This window comes from Spea bombifrons, chromosome 7 (genome assembly GCF_027358695.1).
Source record: "Spea bombifrons isolate aSpeBom1 chromosome 7, aSpeBom1.2.pri, whole genome shotgun sequence".
NCBI classification, from domain to species: domain Eukaryota; kingdom Metazoa; phylum Chordata; class Amphibia; order Anura; family Pelobatidae; genus Spea; species Spea bombifrons.
This window is the reverse complement of record NC_071093.1, coordinates 28,093,384-28,114,935: the sequence shown is the minus strand read 5'-3', so window position 1 is coordinate 28,114,935 and position 21,552 is coordinate 28,093,384. Positions and strand designations below refer to the sequence as shown.

At 37.1% G+C, this 21,552-nt stretch overlaps 1 protein-coding gene across 1 annotated transcript; it reads right to left on the bottom strand.

Annotated features, from left to right (window-relative positions):
* Positions 1-313: 313 nt before the first annotated feature.
* Positions 314-21,187, bottom strand: STAT1 (signal transducer and activator of transcription 1). Its single transcript, XM_053471850.1, has 24 exons — positions 21,118-21,187; positions 19,762-19,922; positions 18,387-18,531; positions 17,705-17,803; positions 15,987-16,076; positions 14,799-14,877; positions 14,267-14,358; positions 13,063-13,214; positions 10,654-10,812; positions 10,295-10,387; positions 8,820-8,879; positions 7,815-7,844; positions 7,180-7,273; positions 6,630-6,671; positions 6,319-6,402; positions 5,955-6,053; positions 4,386-4,521; positions 3,901-3,953; positions 3,292-3,386; positions 2,326-2,465; positions 1,753-1,938; positions 1,235-1,310; positions 975-1,077; positions 314-756 (listed from the first exon to the last, which is right to left on the bottom strand). The coding sequence occupies exons 2-24, from the start codon at positions 19,887-19,889 to the stop codon at positions 742-744; spliced, it is 2,250 nt and encodes a 749-aa protein (XP_053327825.1). The 5' UTR covers positions 19,890-19,922; positions 21,118-21,187; the 3' UTR covers positions 314-741.
* Positions 21,188-21,552: the final 365 nt, after the last annotated feature.

Here is a 21,552-nt window from a genome sequence, read left to right as displayed (position 1 = left end):
CTAACTTGAAGATTTTGGGCCATTGGCATTTCTTTTTGCATGTTTTGTTTGTAATCTGGAAAAAAACAATGTTGCTGAGAAGAACAGAGCTTTAGGCATTATCCATGTGGTCATGGACTTTCTATGCTTTTAGCAAGTATTGTTAAATGTCCACCAAATGCCTTTCAGGCTTCACGAGGCCTCAGGTAAGACATATGCACCCTTTGAAACTAACACTAAGTACTTTGTAATGATTTACTACTAAGCATGTGCAAGGTGCCTGTTATAAGATGGTAGGGATATTGGTGTTTATACAGCTGTTTGGTACAAGGTATTTTGAAACAAAGATATAAACGTGTACTTCCATACATATACTAAAAGTGTATGGAACAAAACATTATAGAAGGTGCCTGTCTCAGTAACATTACACAAAGTGCTATCTACGGTATATTACTGTATGTTAGATGTACATTCATATAAACACTGCAACAATTATTGGTCGCTATGTGGTGCTAATTAGTAATTTATAACAAAAAGGTGATGTGTTTCACTATGTGGTTCTAGACCAGTTCCAAGTTACATTTTTCTCCAGTAGATGTCTGTATCACTTTGGGACATGCAACAAACTATGAAGATAATCATTTAAACCCCTAAATATGTGTCTTCAATGGTTCATCAGTTTCTGGAGCATCACGATGAGCAGTTTTAAGCTTGTACCCGATGTAGAAATGCTATGTTCGTTCAGCTGCAGATTTTTAGCCGTTAATAGGAAGCCATCTGTTGAAAAAATGTTTACATATACAGTATGTTAAAATGTAATTAAACTTGGTATCAAATGATACAGTGTTTCAATGATAGTTGACTACCCTGATCATCAGCAGTGTATTCTAGCCTAATCCAAATAAACCTTAAGCAGCTGACCTGAGGGGAGTTGGCAGACCCTCTGCTGCATAAATTTTGTATTGTAAATGTTGTACCTTTTCCACACTACCTACCACGGTATCAAATTCAGCAGGTCCTACTAATTCTGCCAGGTCAGCAAACTCATCCGGTGACATTGGTAGAAGGGAGTCTGCACTCTGAAGTCTGGATGGATGTCTACAACGATACAAGACAGAGATTAGCTTGGACAGGCAAAATTCCCCTTTGGAGGGATAAGATTATCTCCTTGTATATCCAGACTTATTTATCAATGGGAAAGACCAAAATAAATAAAAATAACAAAAAATTTTTAACAAAAACTAGCAGTACTCACACTTCAGAGACAGAGATTAGCTCCGTTTTAATATATCCTGTTGATTTTGGCCCCTCGACGTCCATTGGTTCTGGTGCTGAAGATAATAAATAAATAAAGCGTGGTTAATGTTTATTGTCCCTGGAATCCCCACTAAAGAAGAATTCATATTCAAGTACCCTGTTAGTATTTTTATAATGTAGAATTACCGGATATTGAAGCAGCCAATGCGTGGCAGGAAAGCAGTCCTATTTAAATTAATGGGGGTCATTACCACACACTTGCATGGGGGTCTGGTGCCCATTGAGGCCTACAGCATTTGCCAAGCCAGAGCTGGCGCTGACTGGAGGCAATTATATCACATACATGGAGATGTGTTTGACCAGCATGGAAAACAGCAGAAAGGGGCATAAGGGTGCGGAAAGGGGCATAAGGGTGCGGGAAAGGACTTAAGGGTGCGGGAAGGGGCATAAGAGTGCAGTTGCATTCTACATTTAATTGTATTGCATTCTGTTTAAATTAGATTAGCAGACATTTACCGTCTTTTGGTCTGGAGTAGTATTTCCCAAATGCCATGTCTTTTGGAGTGTCGGGGTACAAGAACCGTAGTGGGTTATCGGGAATATTTTCAGCGGCCATCACTTTATAACTGCGGATAATGTCAGGAAACGATACCGCCGTGAGCTCTCTCTTCGTATATGGTTCAACTGAATGAAACTGAGGCTCTGCAGAATATAAAGATACATAGATACATAGATAGATAATAGATAGATAGATAAAGATGAACTCGGAACTTGCTTTACTTCTGATGTTTCCTCACACAAACTAGACAGGCAGACAGATATTATTTATTTAGAAGCAGGAGGCTGTGGATTGACTGCTATTGCAGCTCTCTGGTTCATGAAATGTCAACCTTCATTTCTGGGAATTGTAAATCCTCAGATTATACTACATCATACTGTTTGAGTTTGTGTGGAATTCTGAATATGTATTATCGCAGTGCGTCTACCAACTTATGTGGCAAAAATGGGCCTTACAGGATGTCTTTTAGCTACAGTTTCACCATTTACATTTGAGACATTTGCTCAGTACAATATAAGTATTTTCCTTACCATATTGAGGTCCCTCCACCCAAGTGAACGTGATGGCCCCTTCTTTGCTGCTTTCACTAAATCTCAATAAAAATGTCCCGGTTTCTTTCTCCTTTAGCAGGACCCGCTCTTTTTCTTTGCTAATGAAGCCCAAAATGCACCTGTTTATAGTAGTGAGGAGAAATATTGTGTTCAGTGATATTTTTTTTCACATAATACAGAATTTTGGAAGTTTTTATCACGTTTTTATCAAATAGTCCCTAAAAAGAACAAAATCTCTGGATAACCACATAAAAGTGTATATGGTCAAGTCAATGCCCCCCCCCCCCCATTTTGATAGAACCATCTGCACAAAATGAACCACCTAGGCTCATGCGGAGAGAATAGATCTCACCCACAGCTGTGGAGTCCAGAGTTTTTATCTTTAAAGACCATTCCACAAATAATGTTGCGTTTTCTAACTCTTCATATAAGCACAGGTGGACCTTTTGTAACAAAAGCAAAGAAAAAAAAATTGCCTTTGGGAATAACATTTATATTTTTTTTTACTAAAGTAGAACATCAATGAACTTCTGCTGTATAGCTTGGATGACCCTGTATAAGGCATATCTAAATACGCGAGGGTTTTAACAAGATCACCTCACTGATTGAACTGATATTCACTGTGCAGAACTAGCTCATTTTTACACAGACATTTGCAAGGAATGTCCTTATATTCTGCACTTGGAATTAAGGGAGTTGAAACCACACTTTAGTAAAGGATGCACGAGCTTCCAATACACTGAGGTTTGATATTCAGGCATACTGGGACCTTGGTGTCCAGAAAGCTGGCGGTAAATATCATCTTCCCAGTTATCCATTAAATGTATAATTTTTACTAAATGTTAGTAAATTTTTATTTTACAAACATACAGTTCCCTCCTTTCTTACCATCCTTCCTTTCTGAAGAGAAAAAAAAAGAAAAAAAAACCAAAAAACAGTCCTCACCCATCATTCCACAGAAACAAAAGATGTTTTTTAATCAGCTCTAAGATGCCTTCAATCCAAAGCCAAAATGGAAAATTCTTGTCATTCATATTTTCCTAAAAGTAATAAAATAAGAATAACACATATTTTCATAGAAATGTGTTTCTAAGCATAAACTTTATGGAGATACTTATGAATTATAGTCCGCAAAATAATACTTCACTTTTTTAAATACTTCTGTTAAGCTTGAGTTTCTCCAATCTGCTACTGACATGCTCCTAGACCAACTATGAATATATTACCCAATTGTATATGTATTTATTATTTTTTCCTACCCCATTTCTCAGATATACAGTGCTGCGCAAAAGACAGGTGTAAAAAAAAGCTGTAAAGTAAGAATGCTTTCAGAAATAGATTTAATAGTTTATTTTTAGCAGTTAACAAAATGCAAAGTTAACACAAGAAAAATCTAAATCAAATCAATATTCGGCGTGACCACTCTGCCTTCAAAACAACATAATCTCTGAGGGATTTTTTTTAATTAAAGAACAAGTTATATGATGTATCTGTAGATTAAATGTTTCATACTGTAGACAGATTCTATTATATTCATAATCCATTAATGTTTACCTTGCAGAATTTAGTCCATGGGATAAGGTCGTCTACACTATTTGGACCTGGACCTGGTCAATGAATAAAAATAGTTTATTAAAATACATATAGGGACACAATTAAAAGTAAAACATTATTAGTGTTTGACGTCACAGGAGAACCACTGCTAATATACCTGTCTCTTAGTGATTGCTGAGCGTATGTGAGATGGGGAAGTCAACAAGAGAGCATGGAGAGTTTTCAGTTTAGCGCTCTAACTAGACGGAAGGGACCTATAGGGCACCTCACTAACTCTTTATTTGTTCAGTCCCAGTGAGTGTTGATCCTTATTTGTACCTCTTCTTTGTCTCTGCCAGACCAACGCTTTAATGAAGAACCACTGTGTTCATTGGGCACTAACGTAACACACTGTGTTCATTGCACACTATCCATAATAAACACCAAAAAGAAAGTGCTTGAAGGATGTGTAGTATCAGAATGCACCGATACCCCTTTTTTTTTACCTAAAAGCTTCTCTTCTAACATGCTCAGCTGATCTGCACTGAGTCCTCTTTTGGTTACTGAAGAGAACTGCCAACTCAGCACATCAGCCAACTGTGCCCATCTGGCAGCAGGCGGGTTCAAGAAAAAAGAAAGATTCTGGAAAAAGTACAAAACAAATTTATTAATACAACGGCCAAGAAAGATGCTGGCTCAGGAACGTGATTCTAACAAATTTTGGAATGATAGGCTAGTACGAGGGTTCCCTGCCTCTTTGTAATTATGATAATCTCTGAAAAGGCAAGACTGTAGGAACCCCCCAAATTCTAATGTATTTTCCTCCATCATTTAATAATACAATAACTCTACTGGTTCTCTTAAATAAAGACAATGTACTGGGCAGCTACCAAACACCTTCATGGTTCCGCCACACAATATTAAACAGAAATGGTGGCAGCGGTCTAGAGAGTTCTAACCCCTTTTGAATTTATGGCTATCGTGATTTTTAAAAAGGTTTTACCTAGAAAAGTCCTTAATAGCTTTGAAATGTTAGCAGATAGAGATGCATTCAATTTTAATTCAAAATCCAATATACAGTTTAATATAATAACACGTTTAACATTTACATTTATAATCATAATTTATTTAAATTGTTATTAGTATAAAAGGTACCCCAAAAGATAAATAACACCTTTTTGGTTATAGCTTGCTTTACATCCTGTGGCTCAGGGCAATGGCTTCCTCAGAAGTATAAAAACATGTGTGTAAAGACTTTTCTTCTAACAATTTTAAGCTGTAATGTGTTAGGTTTCCATCTACTGGCTCTTTCCAGAGTAATCTTTGTAAGACTGGTTCCCCTCACCTTGTTGCTGCATCTATGCTAAAATACCAATGTTCAGGACTAAAGCCAGAGGAGATATGCCCACATTAGCCAGCTAGAAGCGGGCCCTACAATTGTGGCATACTACAATTTATATATTTTTTATTAACGAAATGCTTTAAATAAAACATTTTTATTTAATACAATAATATAGGAATATTTCTGTTAGACTCAAGTCCCAATATAGCAGCTTGAATTAAAAGATAAAGAAAATACAAAGAAAAGCTGATTTTCAGTAAAAATACATTTCTACAATAACCCTTCAATGATTTTATTACCTACCTTCTTGTTTTATATTAGGTTTCTACAACAGCAATTTGAAAGTAAACACAGAATTACCTAAATATCATTCTGAGGGGTGTTTTATTTAATTGAAAGAAAATAAAATGCATGCAGAGAATATGTGCTGTAATCAGCCCTCAATAATAAGTCAGTGATTCAAATGGTCATTAAAGCCTCAAACTTCAGATTTTCACAGGAAAAATATGTGATCAGTTCCATCCCAACCAGGAATGTACATTTGTCAACATAGCAAAGAACTTAAGCTCTAGGTGGCCTACATGGTAGGTGTTAACCTTCCTAACCTTGTGTGGCATTCTTACACCTCTACACAGTGGCACGGTACACAGACATCTCTAGGCAAACCACAGGAACTACTACTTTTATCACACACTGCTGTTAAAAAGCAAACTATTTTAGACTGTTAACATACCTTTGTCTCAGATGTCAACATGTTGTACCACAAAATAGAGGCCCATCCGCTCGGAAGCTGGCTTACATTGGAAATAACCACAATGGGAAGGGATGCAGTCTGTTGGAATTTTTTAAAGCACATATTAAGATGTCATATTACATTCATGCTTAAAGCCACATTGAAGTAGTGCTGGCTGGCACAAACACACATTTGTATTAAAATACGGAATTATATGTAAAAATCCAGTGTTATATAACAATTAAACTAATATATATATATATTCAAAATATAAGACAGATTCAAAGAAAGCACAGGTTCAGACAACGTATACTCACACAATACATATATGCAATGTACACAAAGGCTTTGAAATGAGACCCACCTCCAAATCCACCACTAAGCCTGGCTGGCAAAGCTGCGTCTCGAAACTTAGGGAATGAAGCTCTTCTGTGACAATTAGAGGACCCTAAATGAAAAAAAATGTAGATTACTGTATAACTTACAAATAACAAAAGTGTTTGGATTTACAATATCATATTGTTCATGTCCTCCAGTAGAGTGGAGTCGTTAATGTTTATGGTTTCTAATAAATGTGGATGTAAAGAACATTAAACATCTTTCTATTAAAAATATGTCTGTTAAACTATACTGAAATCCATCGCTTCCCCCATATGTACAAAGATAACTCCTCACCTCATTAGTTCTGCTTCCAGCATTCTTCTGCTCCTTTAGTTGCTGAAAGAAAGACACAAGTGGTTGATCAGCAGGTGGATGATCTGAAGGGAACAAGTTGTTTCTAAGGGCTTACTTTAAAATGACAGACCAGGGCCTTAACATTCAATTAACCCCTTAATGACAAAGCCCGTACATGTACGGGCTCAAAATGCATTGTTTTCAATGGGTTTAGGGACCGCCCATTGTCCTAATAATAATAACATAATAGAAGGCAACATAATAGAAGGCAAACTAGCCCTTGGGATTGCACTAAATTGTGTAAACTATTCATGGAAGATAAGACCACAACGGCCATAATCATAACAACTTAATCATCACTTTATATCACTTTGATTAACAAAAGTGTATATACCCTTCACAACTACAAAAAATGGCAGCTACAGTCTGCATACACAGCTTCAGAAGTCTTTTGAACACTTACTTTTCTTAGTTATCTGGCATTGTGTGCTCTTTTTTCAAATATTTTACTTTTTCTACAATTTTGTGTAAACAACAAAGATGCTTTTACCAGATGTCTGAATTCAGCGGCTAAGGATCCATTTATAGACTCTTCCATGTTCATTACTTTTGTATTTGTTCCTAAAATGTTAAATTTACGGAATCTGCAAGGAAAAAGAATAAAAAAAACCAACAATCCAATAAATAAACTTAAACTGGCTTCTGTTTGCTCAACTCCCACAAGACATTCCATGACACCGTGTCCATCACCATCCTTGGCTATATGAAAAAGCAAAAACGTTTCTTTCTTTTATATGAGCAATGTTCCTACTGCTCATGTTGGTATTTCTCCGTCTGTGCCTCCTTTCAAGACAAAGTCATGGACGTTTTCTTATAACAGGCAAACTAGATAGTCAAATACTTTATGGTGCTTGACTAAAAGATTATTTAAGAAATGGACATGTACTAAGGCCATCAGAAAGACAGCCTGAATGTACGTTTGGGAGAGGCAGATAAACTGAAGAACATTACCTTCCATAATCATGTAAAACCAGTCAAGATTCACATTAGTCCCATTAGTGCCAATAACAGGTTTCATGATCTGATTCCAATGATGTGAATATGAGAACAGAATAACAAAACTTCCATCTCTCATCCACCCAACCCAAATGAACACTACACCCACTGTACACAGATCAGACTTACCCTTTCACTGTATTCTTTTCATTGACATCTCTAAAACACAACGTTTATGAAAAGAGAAATAGGTTTATATATATGAATAAAAAATATTATACTATCTATTTACATTGACTACTCATATAAACTTTTTGCCTGTGCATTTATAATCTTAACTTTTTTTAAATCTATTTGTCCTTGTAAATCACGTGAAGATACGTAATATATATATACAATTAATCCTGGTGCTTAGTTATATGCTTGAAATATTGAACAAACAAAACTGTGATCTAAGTCCCCAAGTCCATATAATTGTACAGAGGTCCAGAAGAATAAGACTCACACTCTCCGTATAGGATATGTTTCAGAATGGGGAAGGAAAAGTAGAGAATGCACACTGTATTTTTAGTAAGGACATAAGATTTGCATCTCAGGTTCCTGGCTATAAGGCATCTGGAGATTTTGGAACCAATATAATTATATGGACTTGATTTATTTTGGACTTTTTTGTTCATTATTGTTAAACTCAATATTTAGTTAGATAGCTAATAATTTGAATAAGTTCCAAAAGGTATATATTACAATTGTAATATTGTTTCAGTGAGGTCTATTTTATTTAAAAAAAAAAAGTAATCTCCAGTGTTGCACATCATGATCAAAGTTCAACTTCTGGTATAAAAAAAGTAAAACCTGAAGATGTTTTTTTTGTCTGTGACATAACTTTTGCTCAGCTCTAGTTTGTGGAACAAACTGTCTCGAAAAGAACCCTTGAGGCCAGCAGTTGTGGGCCTCCATTTATATCTCTACTAAGGTTTGTGAATACCACCAGGGATCGGCTTTTGAGAAACCACTAAATGTGCAAAATGCGTCATACAGTGATGCATCTCCATGGTTATCTGCATAATATGCGCTATTGAACGTTTTTGATTTTGTTTAGTCTATGGACCATAATAAAGATATGTTTGGTTTTATTAAATTCCTCCACTAGTAATATAATATTTGTAGAAGTTTTCTTAACAGAGCAATACTTACTTATCAAACACAGCTTTGACCTTTAGCTGATAATTAAATTCCTGTAGACTAACCAAAAGTCTGCAAAAAAATAAATAAAATAGTGATGCTGGTGATATAAACCATATTTTGCACATATGCAGTACAAACCTAGAACTGCTGTGAAGATGTAAATGTTGCCCTTTAAAAAGTTAATGGATTCATTAGGGGAAAAAACATGTTTATGTGTTGTTAGAGGGGATATTTGGTAGAAAGTTACCAGATGTTTTCGAGCTCTCTAAATGACAACTTTCATCTACACGCAGTTACAAAATGTAATTATTACATTCATTTTCTCCCTGTTAGAGAACGATAGAAATATAATGGCAGTTGAAGAAATGTGAAGTACTTAAAAGAATATTCTGTTAGTTTTGGAAAGCAGAGGCTGGATTTGCTATTATGTTCATGGGTTAAAATATCTAATTTAATCAGGGAGCCCTCACAGCTTAATAGTAAATGAGAGGTGCCAGGCAAGCTACCTGTGCCATTACTGGTCTAGATCACTCTCTCGTGATTATTTTTATTATTATTAGTATTATTATTTGTTGTTTTATATAGCGCCATCAAAATCCGTAGCGCTGTACAATGGGTGGACAGGACACAACAAGTCGTATGTAACATAACAATTTGACTTACAGAGACAACAGGTGATGCAGTGGGTCAGGATGTACAGGAATAAAGAACAATAAAATGTGATATTATATCTCATCGCTCTCTGCCTCAGTAGGTTCCACCAGGTGCAAAAAGAGAGCCTTGTTGGCAATGGCTCCTGCCCCTTAACCACCAATGTAAGTAAATGAATGGGGGCATCAACCTTTACAATAGAAAATGTATGAAAGTGTGTGTTTGTGTCAGTGTTGGTAGTGTGTGCATAGGTGTGTTTGTTTTCTTGTGCCTATGTTGATGATTTTGATGATGTTGATGATAGTTATAAATGTCAGTGTGTGTACATGTCTTAGTAGCTATATGCCGTTACATGGGTGTCTGCGTCAGTATGTATGAGCATAGGTGTTTGTTATACATGAATGAAAATTTCAGTATGAGTATAATTTATTCAAGTTTAAGAAAAGGGAATCGAGCCAAGTCTAGGACAGTGGAGGTGGAAATGGTGCTCAGAAAAAAAGGGAGGCAGTTCAGCAATATTTCAGATTCCTCTCTTCAGTCACAAATTATTCTTTATGATATTATGACTTTAACTGGATTAGTCGCCTTTTGTTTGTGAAATAGAAGCAAAAAAAAAAGAAGCAAGAACAGTTTTTGCGACTATCCATATATGAGCCATTCTTGCTTGCCAAAGTGTCACTAGAAACAGCCAAGTGAATCCAATCAATTTTCAGATTCTTCATATGAACATAGATGTTTAGCATAGTAAATACTTTTGCCCATTCTTGTCTTATGTTGTAGTGTAGCGTAATTGGCAGCCAATACCAGTTTTAATTACTGGAAAACTACTGTACCTTAGCTTCACAGTAAACTGGACTCCAGTCTTTAAAACCAAGGGTCTCTGAGGATGGGTTGGCATGCATGGTTGTCTTTCAACTACAAAGGAGCTGTAGAGAAAATAAGTGAATATCTTTAATGAGAAGTATACATTTTGGTATCTTCGTCTATGTTGGTCAATGAGAGTCAAGATCACAGACTCTGTACACAATGACCATTGTACCTACATCATGACCCACTAGTTTGCAGCAAGATGCTTAAGTGCTCTACATACTAACAACTGTTATCCATATAATTTGCCACAGGCTGGTACATATCCTCCTATAGTGCATGCAAACATGGAGCCTTTAGAAATCACTAGTCAGTAGTACAATACCTTTGTATTAGCTGCTTAAAAAGACTCTGAGTGCGTTCTTGAAAGAATTGTTTGCTGTTTGTGATGGGATCGCCTTCATAAGTCAACTTCTGTTCCAATTCCTCCAATTTCTTTAGTTGTTGTAGAACCTGCTGCAAACCTTTGGCAATAGAGGTAAACCTGTCAGGACGAGAAAGACATTATCATCATCATCATCAACATTTAGTATTAACGGCCAATGAGTGTATATCCCATGGAAAAACACCTTAAATTGAATAATAGTGAATGTAACTGAATGAAAAAATAATAGACCAAAACACGAATTCCATGTTCATCTGTCTGGCAAGAGGTTTAAATCATGGAAATCCAAATGGGAAATATACCACAATAAAGGGCTAATATAAGGACAGGATTTGAGAGCTCAAAATCTGAAAAATAACACAGTCCAAATTAAAAATCCTTAGGTGTGTCTTTTCCTAACCAACATAATCTCCTTAATGTCACAGCCTCAGAGCCAGGGCCGGCCTTTGGGGTGTGCGACCTGTGCGACCGCACAGGGCGCCACACTCCAGGGGGCGCCGCCGCGGGGTCCGACGCCGCCGCAGCGCGGTCCGACGCCCCTGCCGACGCGGGGTCCGCCGCAGCGCGGTCCGACGCCCCTGCCGCCGCGGGGTCCGCTGCCGCCAGTATGGGGGCACCCGGCACCCCTCCAGAGACGGACAGTAATGTCCGCCGCTGGAGGAGCAGGCTCGCAAGGGAGCAGTATCGGAGGTCTGTTAAACACCTCCGATACCGCTCCCTTGTGATCCCCGCGGCAACAGCTGTTGTGCGCCGGGGTTTGCTGTCAGATCCCGGCGCACAGCACTGAAGCCGCGCCCACCGGTCTCCGTGCCCTCTGACCCGGAAGAAGAGAAGACAGAAGAACAAAGAAGAAGAGCGAAGAGGAGGCAAAGAAACTGAAAGAGGAAAGGTAGGAAAGCATAGAGTGACAGTGAGAGTGGATTGGTGTATATGTGTGGATTAGTATATATGTGTGGTTTGGTATATATGTGTGGTTTGGTATATGTGTGGATTAGTATATATGTGTGGTTTGGTGTATATGTGTGGATTGGTGTATATGTGTGGATTGGTGTATGTGTGGATTGGTGTATATGTGTGGATTGGTATATATGTGTGGATTGGTGTATATGTGTGGATTGGTATGCGTGTGGATTGGTATATATGTGTGGATTGGTGTATATGTGTGGATTGGTGTATACGTGTGTGGATTGGTATGCGTGTGGATTGGTGTATATGTGTGGATTGGTATATATGTGTGGATTGGTGTATATGTGTGGATTGGTATATGTGTGGTTTGGTATATGTGTGGATTGGTATATGTGTGGATTGGTGTATATATGTGGATTGGTGTATATGTGTGGAGTGGATTGGTGTATATGTGTGGATTGGTGTATATGTGTGTGTGGATTGGTGTATATATGTGGATTGGTGTATATGTGTGTGTGGATTGGTGTATATGTGTGGATTGGTGTATATGTGTGGAGTGGATTGGTGTATATGTGTGGATTGGTGTATATGTGTGGATTGGTGTATGTGTGTGGATTGGTGTATGTGTGTGGATTGGTATATATGTGTGGATTGGTGTATATGTGTGGATTGGTATACGTGTGGATTGGTAAATGTGTGAGAGTGATGGGCGTTATGCTGTACCATTTCCAATGTATTTTTCATTATATAATTATGCTCTAAAGTACATCATAACTCCCATCACTCTATACTGTTCCATACAGTGGCAGAGCTGGGAGGCAGAGGCCTTGCACCCCCACCGCAGGACTCCTGAAAGGTAAGTGAACTTCAAAGAGGGAGAGGGTAGATAGTTAGGAGGGGGTAGATAGGGAGAATGGAGTGAGACGGGGTACATAGGGCAATCATACTCCTATCATGCCAAGTAGTCTACGAGTACATCCTGGAATCTGCGGGCATGATAAGAATGTGATTGCTGTTAATCATATATATATATATCTATAAATATTGTTATTTAATTGTTTTGTTATGTGTTATGGTGTGGGGGGGGGTCATATTCGGTTTCGGCCAGGTAAATGCTGCACTTTTGGTTTCAGTCCAGAATTCGTTTCGGTGCATCCCTACTACTAAGCCAGACAATGAAGTGGTAGGCCTACACCACATCAATGTTTGGCGTAGTATATAGTGATTGGGGTTTTGTTACAAGTTTTGAGTTTCTTTTTTTGGGATGGGGGGGCGCCAGACGAGTAGTCCGCACAGGGCGCCAGAACACCTAAGGCCGGCTCTGCTCAGAGCTTCAATATAACTAGATAAATATGTTGAAATTTCACGCATCTCCAAGATGTAAACATCTACTGTTTTTGCTCAGTAGTTCAGAAAACCCCTGTGCTTTTGTGAAATCCTTACCAGGCCTGTAGTTGGTCAAGGCAAGCATTTGGTGGACCTCCAATGCAAGCTATCTGCTGTCTGTGTTTCCATTCAACCAGCTCTTCATTAATAAGGACACCTTGAGTAAATTCTACGGCTTTGAAGAAATCTGCAATTTGGTGCACAATTTCCTTGGGAGAAAAATTGAGAAATTAATCTTGCAGATTTAAGTAATCTGCTTTCAGGATTAACGTTTTTTAAAACCTGAATCTATGGTACTGAAGCCGCACCATGTTTTAGCAGGAATGTATATACACATCCAACAATATCATTTCTATTTACATTTGGAAATATGGATCTGCCAAAAACGTAACAAATTAATCAATATTATTATACGCACACAAAAGAAAAATGTCACATGTGGATGATAAGACCAATTTAAGTATTTATACCGTATTTGCTCGTTTAGAATTCTCTGAAAAATACCCCTCGTCTTATAATCGGGGTCGTCTTATAATCAGACCTCAAATAGGTCTGACTATGAGACTAAGATCCAGATCCCCCGCAGCGCTGCAGAGGACCTGGATCCTCCTGTGTTATGCCCCCCCCAACTTACCGGTGCTTCTGAGTCTGGTAAATTTGGAGGAGGGAGGGGGAGGGAGTGTTTAACGGGGGGGGCATAAGGCATTTCTGGAGGCAGAGTGCTCTGTGAAATGCCTTTTAACCCCCTTAATGCCACTCTGCCTCCTGAAATGCCTTATACCTCCCTATATGCCACTCTGCCCCGTAATATGCCTTTTAACCCCCTAAATGCCAGAGTGGCACATAGGGGATCAAAAGGCATATCATGGGGCACAGTGGCATTTAGAGGGTTAAAAGACATATCATGGGGCACAGTGGCATATAGGGGGTATAAGGCATTTCTGGGGCAGAGTGGCAAGCCTGGGGGCAAATGTGCATAACTAGGGGGGCAGTCTGAAAAAAAAGGAAATAAAAACTAAATATTTTTCACAATCATAGCTTTTATTAACAAACAATTGTTCACATAGTTTACATGAATTAACATTTACCGGTAAAACTTTTTTCCTATAGGGTCGTCTTATATTCAGGCTTTTTCTTTTTTTCCTAAATTAATATTCAGATTTTGGGGGGTCGTCTTATAATCAAGCAAATACGGTAATTAATATTTAATTAATAGCTGGCATGAGTTTTAGGCAATGGTAACTTCTAGATATAGACGTACCTTCCTTTTTATCCCCACCTTCATGTACATAGTCGTTACAATCATCTTTTCTTGCTGAAGTTCTTTCTGTGCTATGCCATTACATTCATTTTCTGTAAAATGGTGGTTAGAATGATATCGTAAGATTTCTAGTATTTATTTATATATATATATATATATATATATATATATATATATATATATATATATAAAATGTATATTCCACATGTTAATAAGCAAATACATTTTCCAATTTTCAAATACTGAAAGCCTAGCAGTGGTTCGTGGACTACAAGTCTTACTGCCCTTTTTTAAACCAAAATACAAAACATTGTTTGTTTAACCCTTTAATGACAAAGCCTGTACATGTATGGGCTCAAAATGCATTGTTTTCAATGGGTTTAGGGACCGCCCATTGTCCTTAAGGGGTTAAAAAAAGTATTGGTTTAATTACCAGTATAGAATTCAATATATATTTTTAATTATCACAATCTACTATCGCTAGTAAGAAATCACTACAAGCCATTGTCATTAGGACCAGGATGTCTCTCACCTCTGTTCAGCACTGTTTTGTATTTGAAGTCATATTCGTCCTGCAGATCCTCCAAGCTTTTCATGTCTTTTTCTATTCCCTAAATGACATTGAATGAAATTGAATATAAATGGGTATGTCAGTGGATTCCTTTTAAGAGTGCCTATGCATATCAAGTTATAAACACTGCAGAAGAGAATTCACAGTATGATAAGGCTCTAAGAGATTCGCTGACTTGAGTTGCCCACTGATTTTGCCTGTGCCTTGTACTAATAATCTAGACTATCCTTGTATAAGATTTTAAAAACAGTCCAAGATGATTCAAAAGAAGGGGGTCATGGGGAGGGGGCTAAAGTCCTGAGTGTTTCAATTGGTATCCCCAAATGGAGTTTCTGATATATACTTTAGCCTCTAGTCTGTGAACTATACGCGCCTGCCCTATGTCATTAACCTATGGTCACGTGATCCGGTATGATGTGTAGTCTAGCCTCACCTTATTTAGAATCTAGTAATGTCTAGCCAATAGTGTCTACTTTAGTCTTTCAGAATCCCCCACTCCCTTCCCATCTCTTGGCTGTACCTGCTTTGCATAGACCTCTCTCTATCTACTTCTATTAATAAAAAAAACATTGAAAGCCACCAGGATTCTTTCCAGATGGCACACATATCCAGTGTATATATACCTGGCAGCAACTGTACCTAAAACTAAATCACTATGGTAAAAACAGAGAAAAATAAATTACATGTATTTTTTTATTTTTTATTTCTGAGTGTGTTTTAGCTTTGTTTTAATAAAAAGGACAGGATTTCACATAAGGTAGACCTATTCAATTGCCCTGACTGCCAGTTGTTCACTGTTGAAGTGGGACCTTAAAAATATGTTGGCAACCTCTCACTCAATACCCCCCATTATATGTCTGCTGTCATACTACAGACAAATTAAACCCTTACCATGGTTCTTCTCATTCTGTCCTTGCTCTCCAATAGAGACCATTTTTCTTAAGCACTGAGTGCACCATAAAGGGCTAGACGAGTAGCCATAAAGCACAAACCTTAGAAAATGTTTAGTGTACAAAGTTAATAACACTAATGCAGAATCTTTCCACTGGTTCCTGCTGTTATCACTACAAATTTACCATTTCACCTCAAATTGCTCCAGTATTGCCTCAATACCTATATAAAACTTACACATCACAGGCCAATACTTACAAGTGCCTTGTTCTTCACATCTGACACTCTTTTATCCAGCTCCTTCTGCTTGTCCAACATCATGTTAGTTTGGGTGGTGCCCACTTGATTCTGCAACGGAATTACAAATTAGAAGTGTCAATTCCCTTGATCTTCTAAGGCTAGGAAATAAATTATATGAGCAAAGGAGGACATTAAGCTACAAGATAATAGTTTAGGTTAAATAGTGTTGAACTCTAACTGTTTCCATTTGGCACACACTGAGAAGGTCTCTGAAAGTATGCTTGTTATGGTTTTTACCAGCGATCATTGGTTTAGAGACATCACATTCATTCCGATAGCTTTACTTACAATAGGTTTATTTTCAGGATCCATTTTTTTTTTGTGCTTCCATGCTATCATCCGATTAGAGCATCGCACAACAATGAGAACATTCAGGTAGCCATTTCTCATGAATCTTGCATTGACCATTGTAAGGTGCAATTGTGCTTTACCCATGCTAGGGGACACTTGCATCGATAACTTAAAGGTAAACCTGTGTCTAACATCAGCTCTCCGACACTGAGAACTGGTTCGTTTTTAAAGTAGGAGGTGGTAATGTTGCGATCAGGCCAATGTAGAAATCCTAATCTATTAATCACGATTAGAGGTCACAGACCTCTTTAGTACTATCAGTCTATGGATTGATTTCTGCTATTCGAGCTATTCGATAGTCCCACTGTGCGTAAAGCACTTGTTGTATCAGTCTCAAAATCTTTTTTTGCAGAATGAATTTAATAGTTGCAGGGACTGTGTTGGTCGCCATAATAATCCTTCTCTTCTGAAATTCACACAATCTGTTTGCAGATCACAAAGATCATATCTGCCATCCCCTGGACTGTTCACCTAGAGGGTTTATCTATCTTTTAGAGTGCCCTTGCGGCAAGAAATATATTTGACACACTAAAAGATATTTTAAGAATAGATTAATTTGAACTTATTAGGTATATAAAACTGGGAGCCAATTCATATAGTGTTCATAAAGTCATTTCAAATCATACCATAATTCTAGCCAATATTTTTAATAATTGATAAGATTGAACCAGACTGGAAAGGTTGGAGTTTTATCAATAAATTAGATAGAATAGAGGCCACATGGATATTTGAGGAACTTTATATCTTATTGGTAGTAATAATAATTTTGGTATCAAAACTTTTTTAGAATAAACTTACAACCTTCTATATGTACATGGGCACGTATATATATATATATATATTATCTTTTATTTATATAGTGCCAACAATTTACGCAGAGCTTAATACAAATATTCAAGGGTTATGACAAGACGAGAATTGACAGACTAAGACAAACCGGTGGAGTACATTAGGTGGAGAGAGCAATGCTCGCAAGCTCACAATCTTGTTATATCTATATATCTATATATCTATATATCTATATATATCCATCCATGTTTTTGTGTGTATACACGCACATATTTATTTGTGCATATGTGAGCGTACACATTCTTAATGGTTGGTGGGATATATTTTTATTAAAAGGAGATTGCTTCATTGCAACTTCCATATTGTAACCTAATTTGTGGTTTTATTGTATTTTTGTCAATACAATGCAGAATTTAGTACTGTCCATAAAGAAGAAGATGACAGAACATAAAAAAGGCCCAAGACAGAAACAGAAGGGTGAAGACAAAAAGCAGTCCGTTTAATTTGAGACTCATTGTAGAACTAAACGATCATACCGTATTATGTAACTTGGCAGTGGCCAGTATTTTACGTTCATCTTTTAAGCAGTTGTTTATTATCATTGCCATTTTTAGAGGGTCTTCCTGAAAATTTTCCTAGAAAACAAGACATCATTTAGAGCAAATAAAACTGTTTATAATAATAAAATACAGCAGCACACCTGGAAACTCTGTAGACTTGGCTGGGGGCTCTGGAAATAAGTGCTGACCTGGTTACAGTTAGTATGTTTGATCTCTAGATGAGGAACCGGTTGGGCCCAGTCACTATCGACGTTCTGCCCATACCCAGTTCCGCAAATTCTCACAATTTTATCAATTTATCAGTTTCACAAGAAAGTTACAGGAGTATCACGTACCTTCATACATTTTAATTTTGGTTTTAGGGGGTGTTTCTAGCAGGTGGGGGCTTTATCGAGACTTTGCGACATATTTCTAGTTTGTAAAAGCGGGTAGAGCTAAAGGACACATTAGTGTTTCCACGACTGTAGCACAATCACATAACATCACTGAGGACCATGATAGTTTTTTGCACAACATACTCATCAGTAAACAAAATTTCACTGATTTGGTGACTTGGCACCTCTCATCACACCTAGGAATGTCACATTTATTTGGTTGCTTGCAGCTCCTTTTTGTTTTTCATATCATTGTCAAAATATACGCCAGTAAGAAAAATTACCTGGAAGTTACGTTTGCTTTTACGGATATTATGCTGCAGTAAGACGTTGGACTCAGAGGAAAATCTACTATACTGATCATCCAGCTGAGCAAGCAGTTCATGGAACAATACTGTGGCCAGCGAGGCACTGTTACTAGCATGATCCCTAAGATATAAAAGAACAACATAACAAAACAAAATAATTAACAGAGACATCGGTCTTAAATAAAGCTTGTTTAAAGTTATACTTTTTGAGATTTGCAATGTAAGGAGCATGATATGACGATGTTTGCCTCAAACAGTAAGCATGATGTGAGCGCATACTACTAGTATGTCAGCTACTGGCAAAGATGTAAATCTATTCATTAAACGAATCATTCAATCTCCCTTTTCACGCTTCTTTTTTTTCTTTTTCCTAGCACAAGTACTGTATGCATGCTCTGAAGCGCAGGTTAATATGCAAATTGTCCTGCAAGTGGGGGCCCTTGACATCAGGGGCCCGGGGGTAATTGCCCCATTTTTTTTATAATCTTTATAACATTTTTGAGAGCGAAAAAAAAATAAATATTCCAGTGCAAATTTGCTATTTACTTTTGCAGTACTTAAATAACCAAACAGAGGCATCCTAATGCATTAATCTGGTGTTCGTAGGGCAACTCTTTGTTAGGGGCACAACCAACCGGAATTCTCACGTCTTCTCACATTCTATACACTTTCTGGGCCGGTTCAAGGATTTTTGGTCCCAGGTGCAAGATTTTGTGTAGTTTGTCTTACATACATTTTATTTTTAAGTATTTATTTTATCACTTTTTAAAACTAATGTTATGTAGTATTCATTGTTTTACTTATTTGCTTTTTCATTGGCAAGGCTCTGTAGGGGGTCACCCAAGATCTTAGAAGGGGCTGTTCAAATATAATATGGAAAATAACCTCTAAACATGAGATAAACTTACTTGATGTTTCCAATTTTTTGTTATGTCTGGTTATACAGGTTAATAAGAGTAATTTGAAAAGTAAGCAGTGTACATAATCTCGTACATCACAGGACCCTTGGTTTATCTAGCAGTTCTTGGGTGCCAAAACACATATGTTTAACCAATTTAATGTGTTCTTCATGCACCCCCGTATTCATTTTGGGGCAAATGCTCTTGCAATGTTATTTTGGTGAGGCAATGATTATGCAACCAAACATTAACGCTGTTAATGCTTCATCATGTCGTAATCTTTATTAATGAGGTTAAGTCAATACGCTGAAATATATAAAGCAATGGGTTTGATGGTGTGCCTGCAATACTATAAAATAGATATTTTATACCGTTTTTATATAGGAATTTAAGAAGCACCAACTACACCCTGTAACTTACTGACCCCTACAGAGGTGATAATAGTCTCTTACCAGTCTTTTGCTTCTATCCACTGAGCCAGGTACTGCCGGATTTCCATTGGGAAGCTGTCATCATACAGCTGGTGGACTTGTTCAAGAAACTTGTTGTCAATCTGTTGCAGCTCATACCACTGAGCCATCCTTAGTATTATTACAAAACGATAATTAGTTTGCTATTGATATAAAAAATGAGTGTGTTCAGGTTAAGACTTATAACATTCAGCACATGGAACAAGTCCAGCTAAATGACCCAGTAATGACGCTGCCCAAACTTTAATCTTCTCCACACTACATTAAGGACAGTCTATCCTAAATTGAACAGCCACGTTTTCTATACAGAGGTGGTTTGAAGGACTTGGGTGTTGGGATCTGGGTATCCTAACTTTTTTAAATCCTAAGGTACTTTAGGTACTTCTTTTATATAATACATTCTGTTGACTTGATGCTACAATACTTTTACTAATATCTGCCTAGAAATCCTGATCCTTTATATAGAAGAACTGATCTTGGTACACAAGCTGAGATAAAGATTGGAGTGCCTACTTTATATTATCATTTATCATTGAACATTATTTATTGAGCATAATTTTTAGAGCACATCTTCACTTCTCCATTTTCTATTTTTTCCTTCTGCTTGTGGCATTTTAGGGAACTTTGTGCTTCTTTTATACACGGGCGAAGTGTGTATACCTCTAAAGATCTACAGATCAGGGAATGCACTGTTTAATAATAAATATTTCTGCACAGCATATTCTCAAACTAGATGATTATTGTGTCTTTATCTATAGCACTAGATGTGCCCCAGGATGTTGCAAACCCTTATTTTACTAATAAGTTTGCAGGATAGGAAAATGTTTAATCACCATGATAACACTATGGAGTAGGATGGGTTAAAATCCTAAATTAAGCTTCATAATGCATATTGATAAGAGGGTACCAAAAACCATAAATCTTTCAGTAAAGGGTTAGTGAATGACAGCTGTGAATACAGCAAGAAAGTTAATTTAGTTCAGTTATGAAAGAGATCACTATTTATGGTGATATATGAATGGTAAATATTAATATGTTTTCAAAACATCATATCACATCAAGCTCATCATCATCATCAGGGCAATTTAACAAATAGAACCATATTTACATAATTTTTTTTTTTGCTTTAGAAATAGTGAACATAGAGGCAGGTAGACGTACATCATGCAGGCAAAGAACCCCTTCTGTAATGGATCGGATCACATCTGTTAGTATAAGAACTATACATATATATATATATATATATATATATATATATATATATATATATATATATATATATATATTCTTTTATATAATAAAACGTGTTATTTTATTGTGTCATTAAGTCCTGCTCACCTGCTGGCTGAGAGGTAATTTGACGTGTAACGATGGGATAAATGTAATGTATTCTTCCAGAGCCTCTTCCTGGTTCTGAACCGAATGCAATCAAAAGCGAAACTCTGCTGACAAATAAAGAATACAGCGTCTCACTGGACAGCCAATCAGTTTTCGTAATTCACAAGAGCAACCGCCCTATCAGCCAATCAATAGGGAGTCCGCTGTTACATTTAGTGGTCTCCCCCCCTCCGCTGCATTTTTAAAGCGACACACAAGTCAGATTTAGCGTTATAGAGGGAAATAACAATGCTATTCAATGCAGCCCTGGGGTTATTTGCATTGCGGCTGCCAGAAGAGAAATATTTGAAAACGTGAATAATATTCAGAAAAATAAATACATTTTTATATAACCCTATAGAACTGTCAGTACATATCTTTCTTTGTAACTGGGTC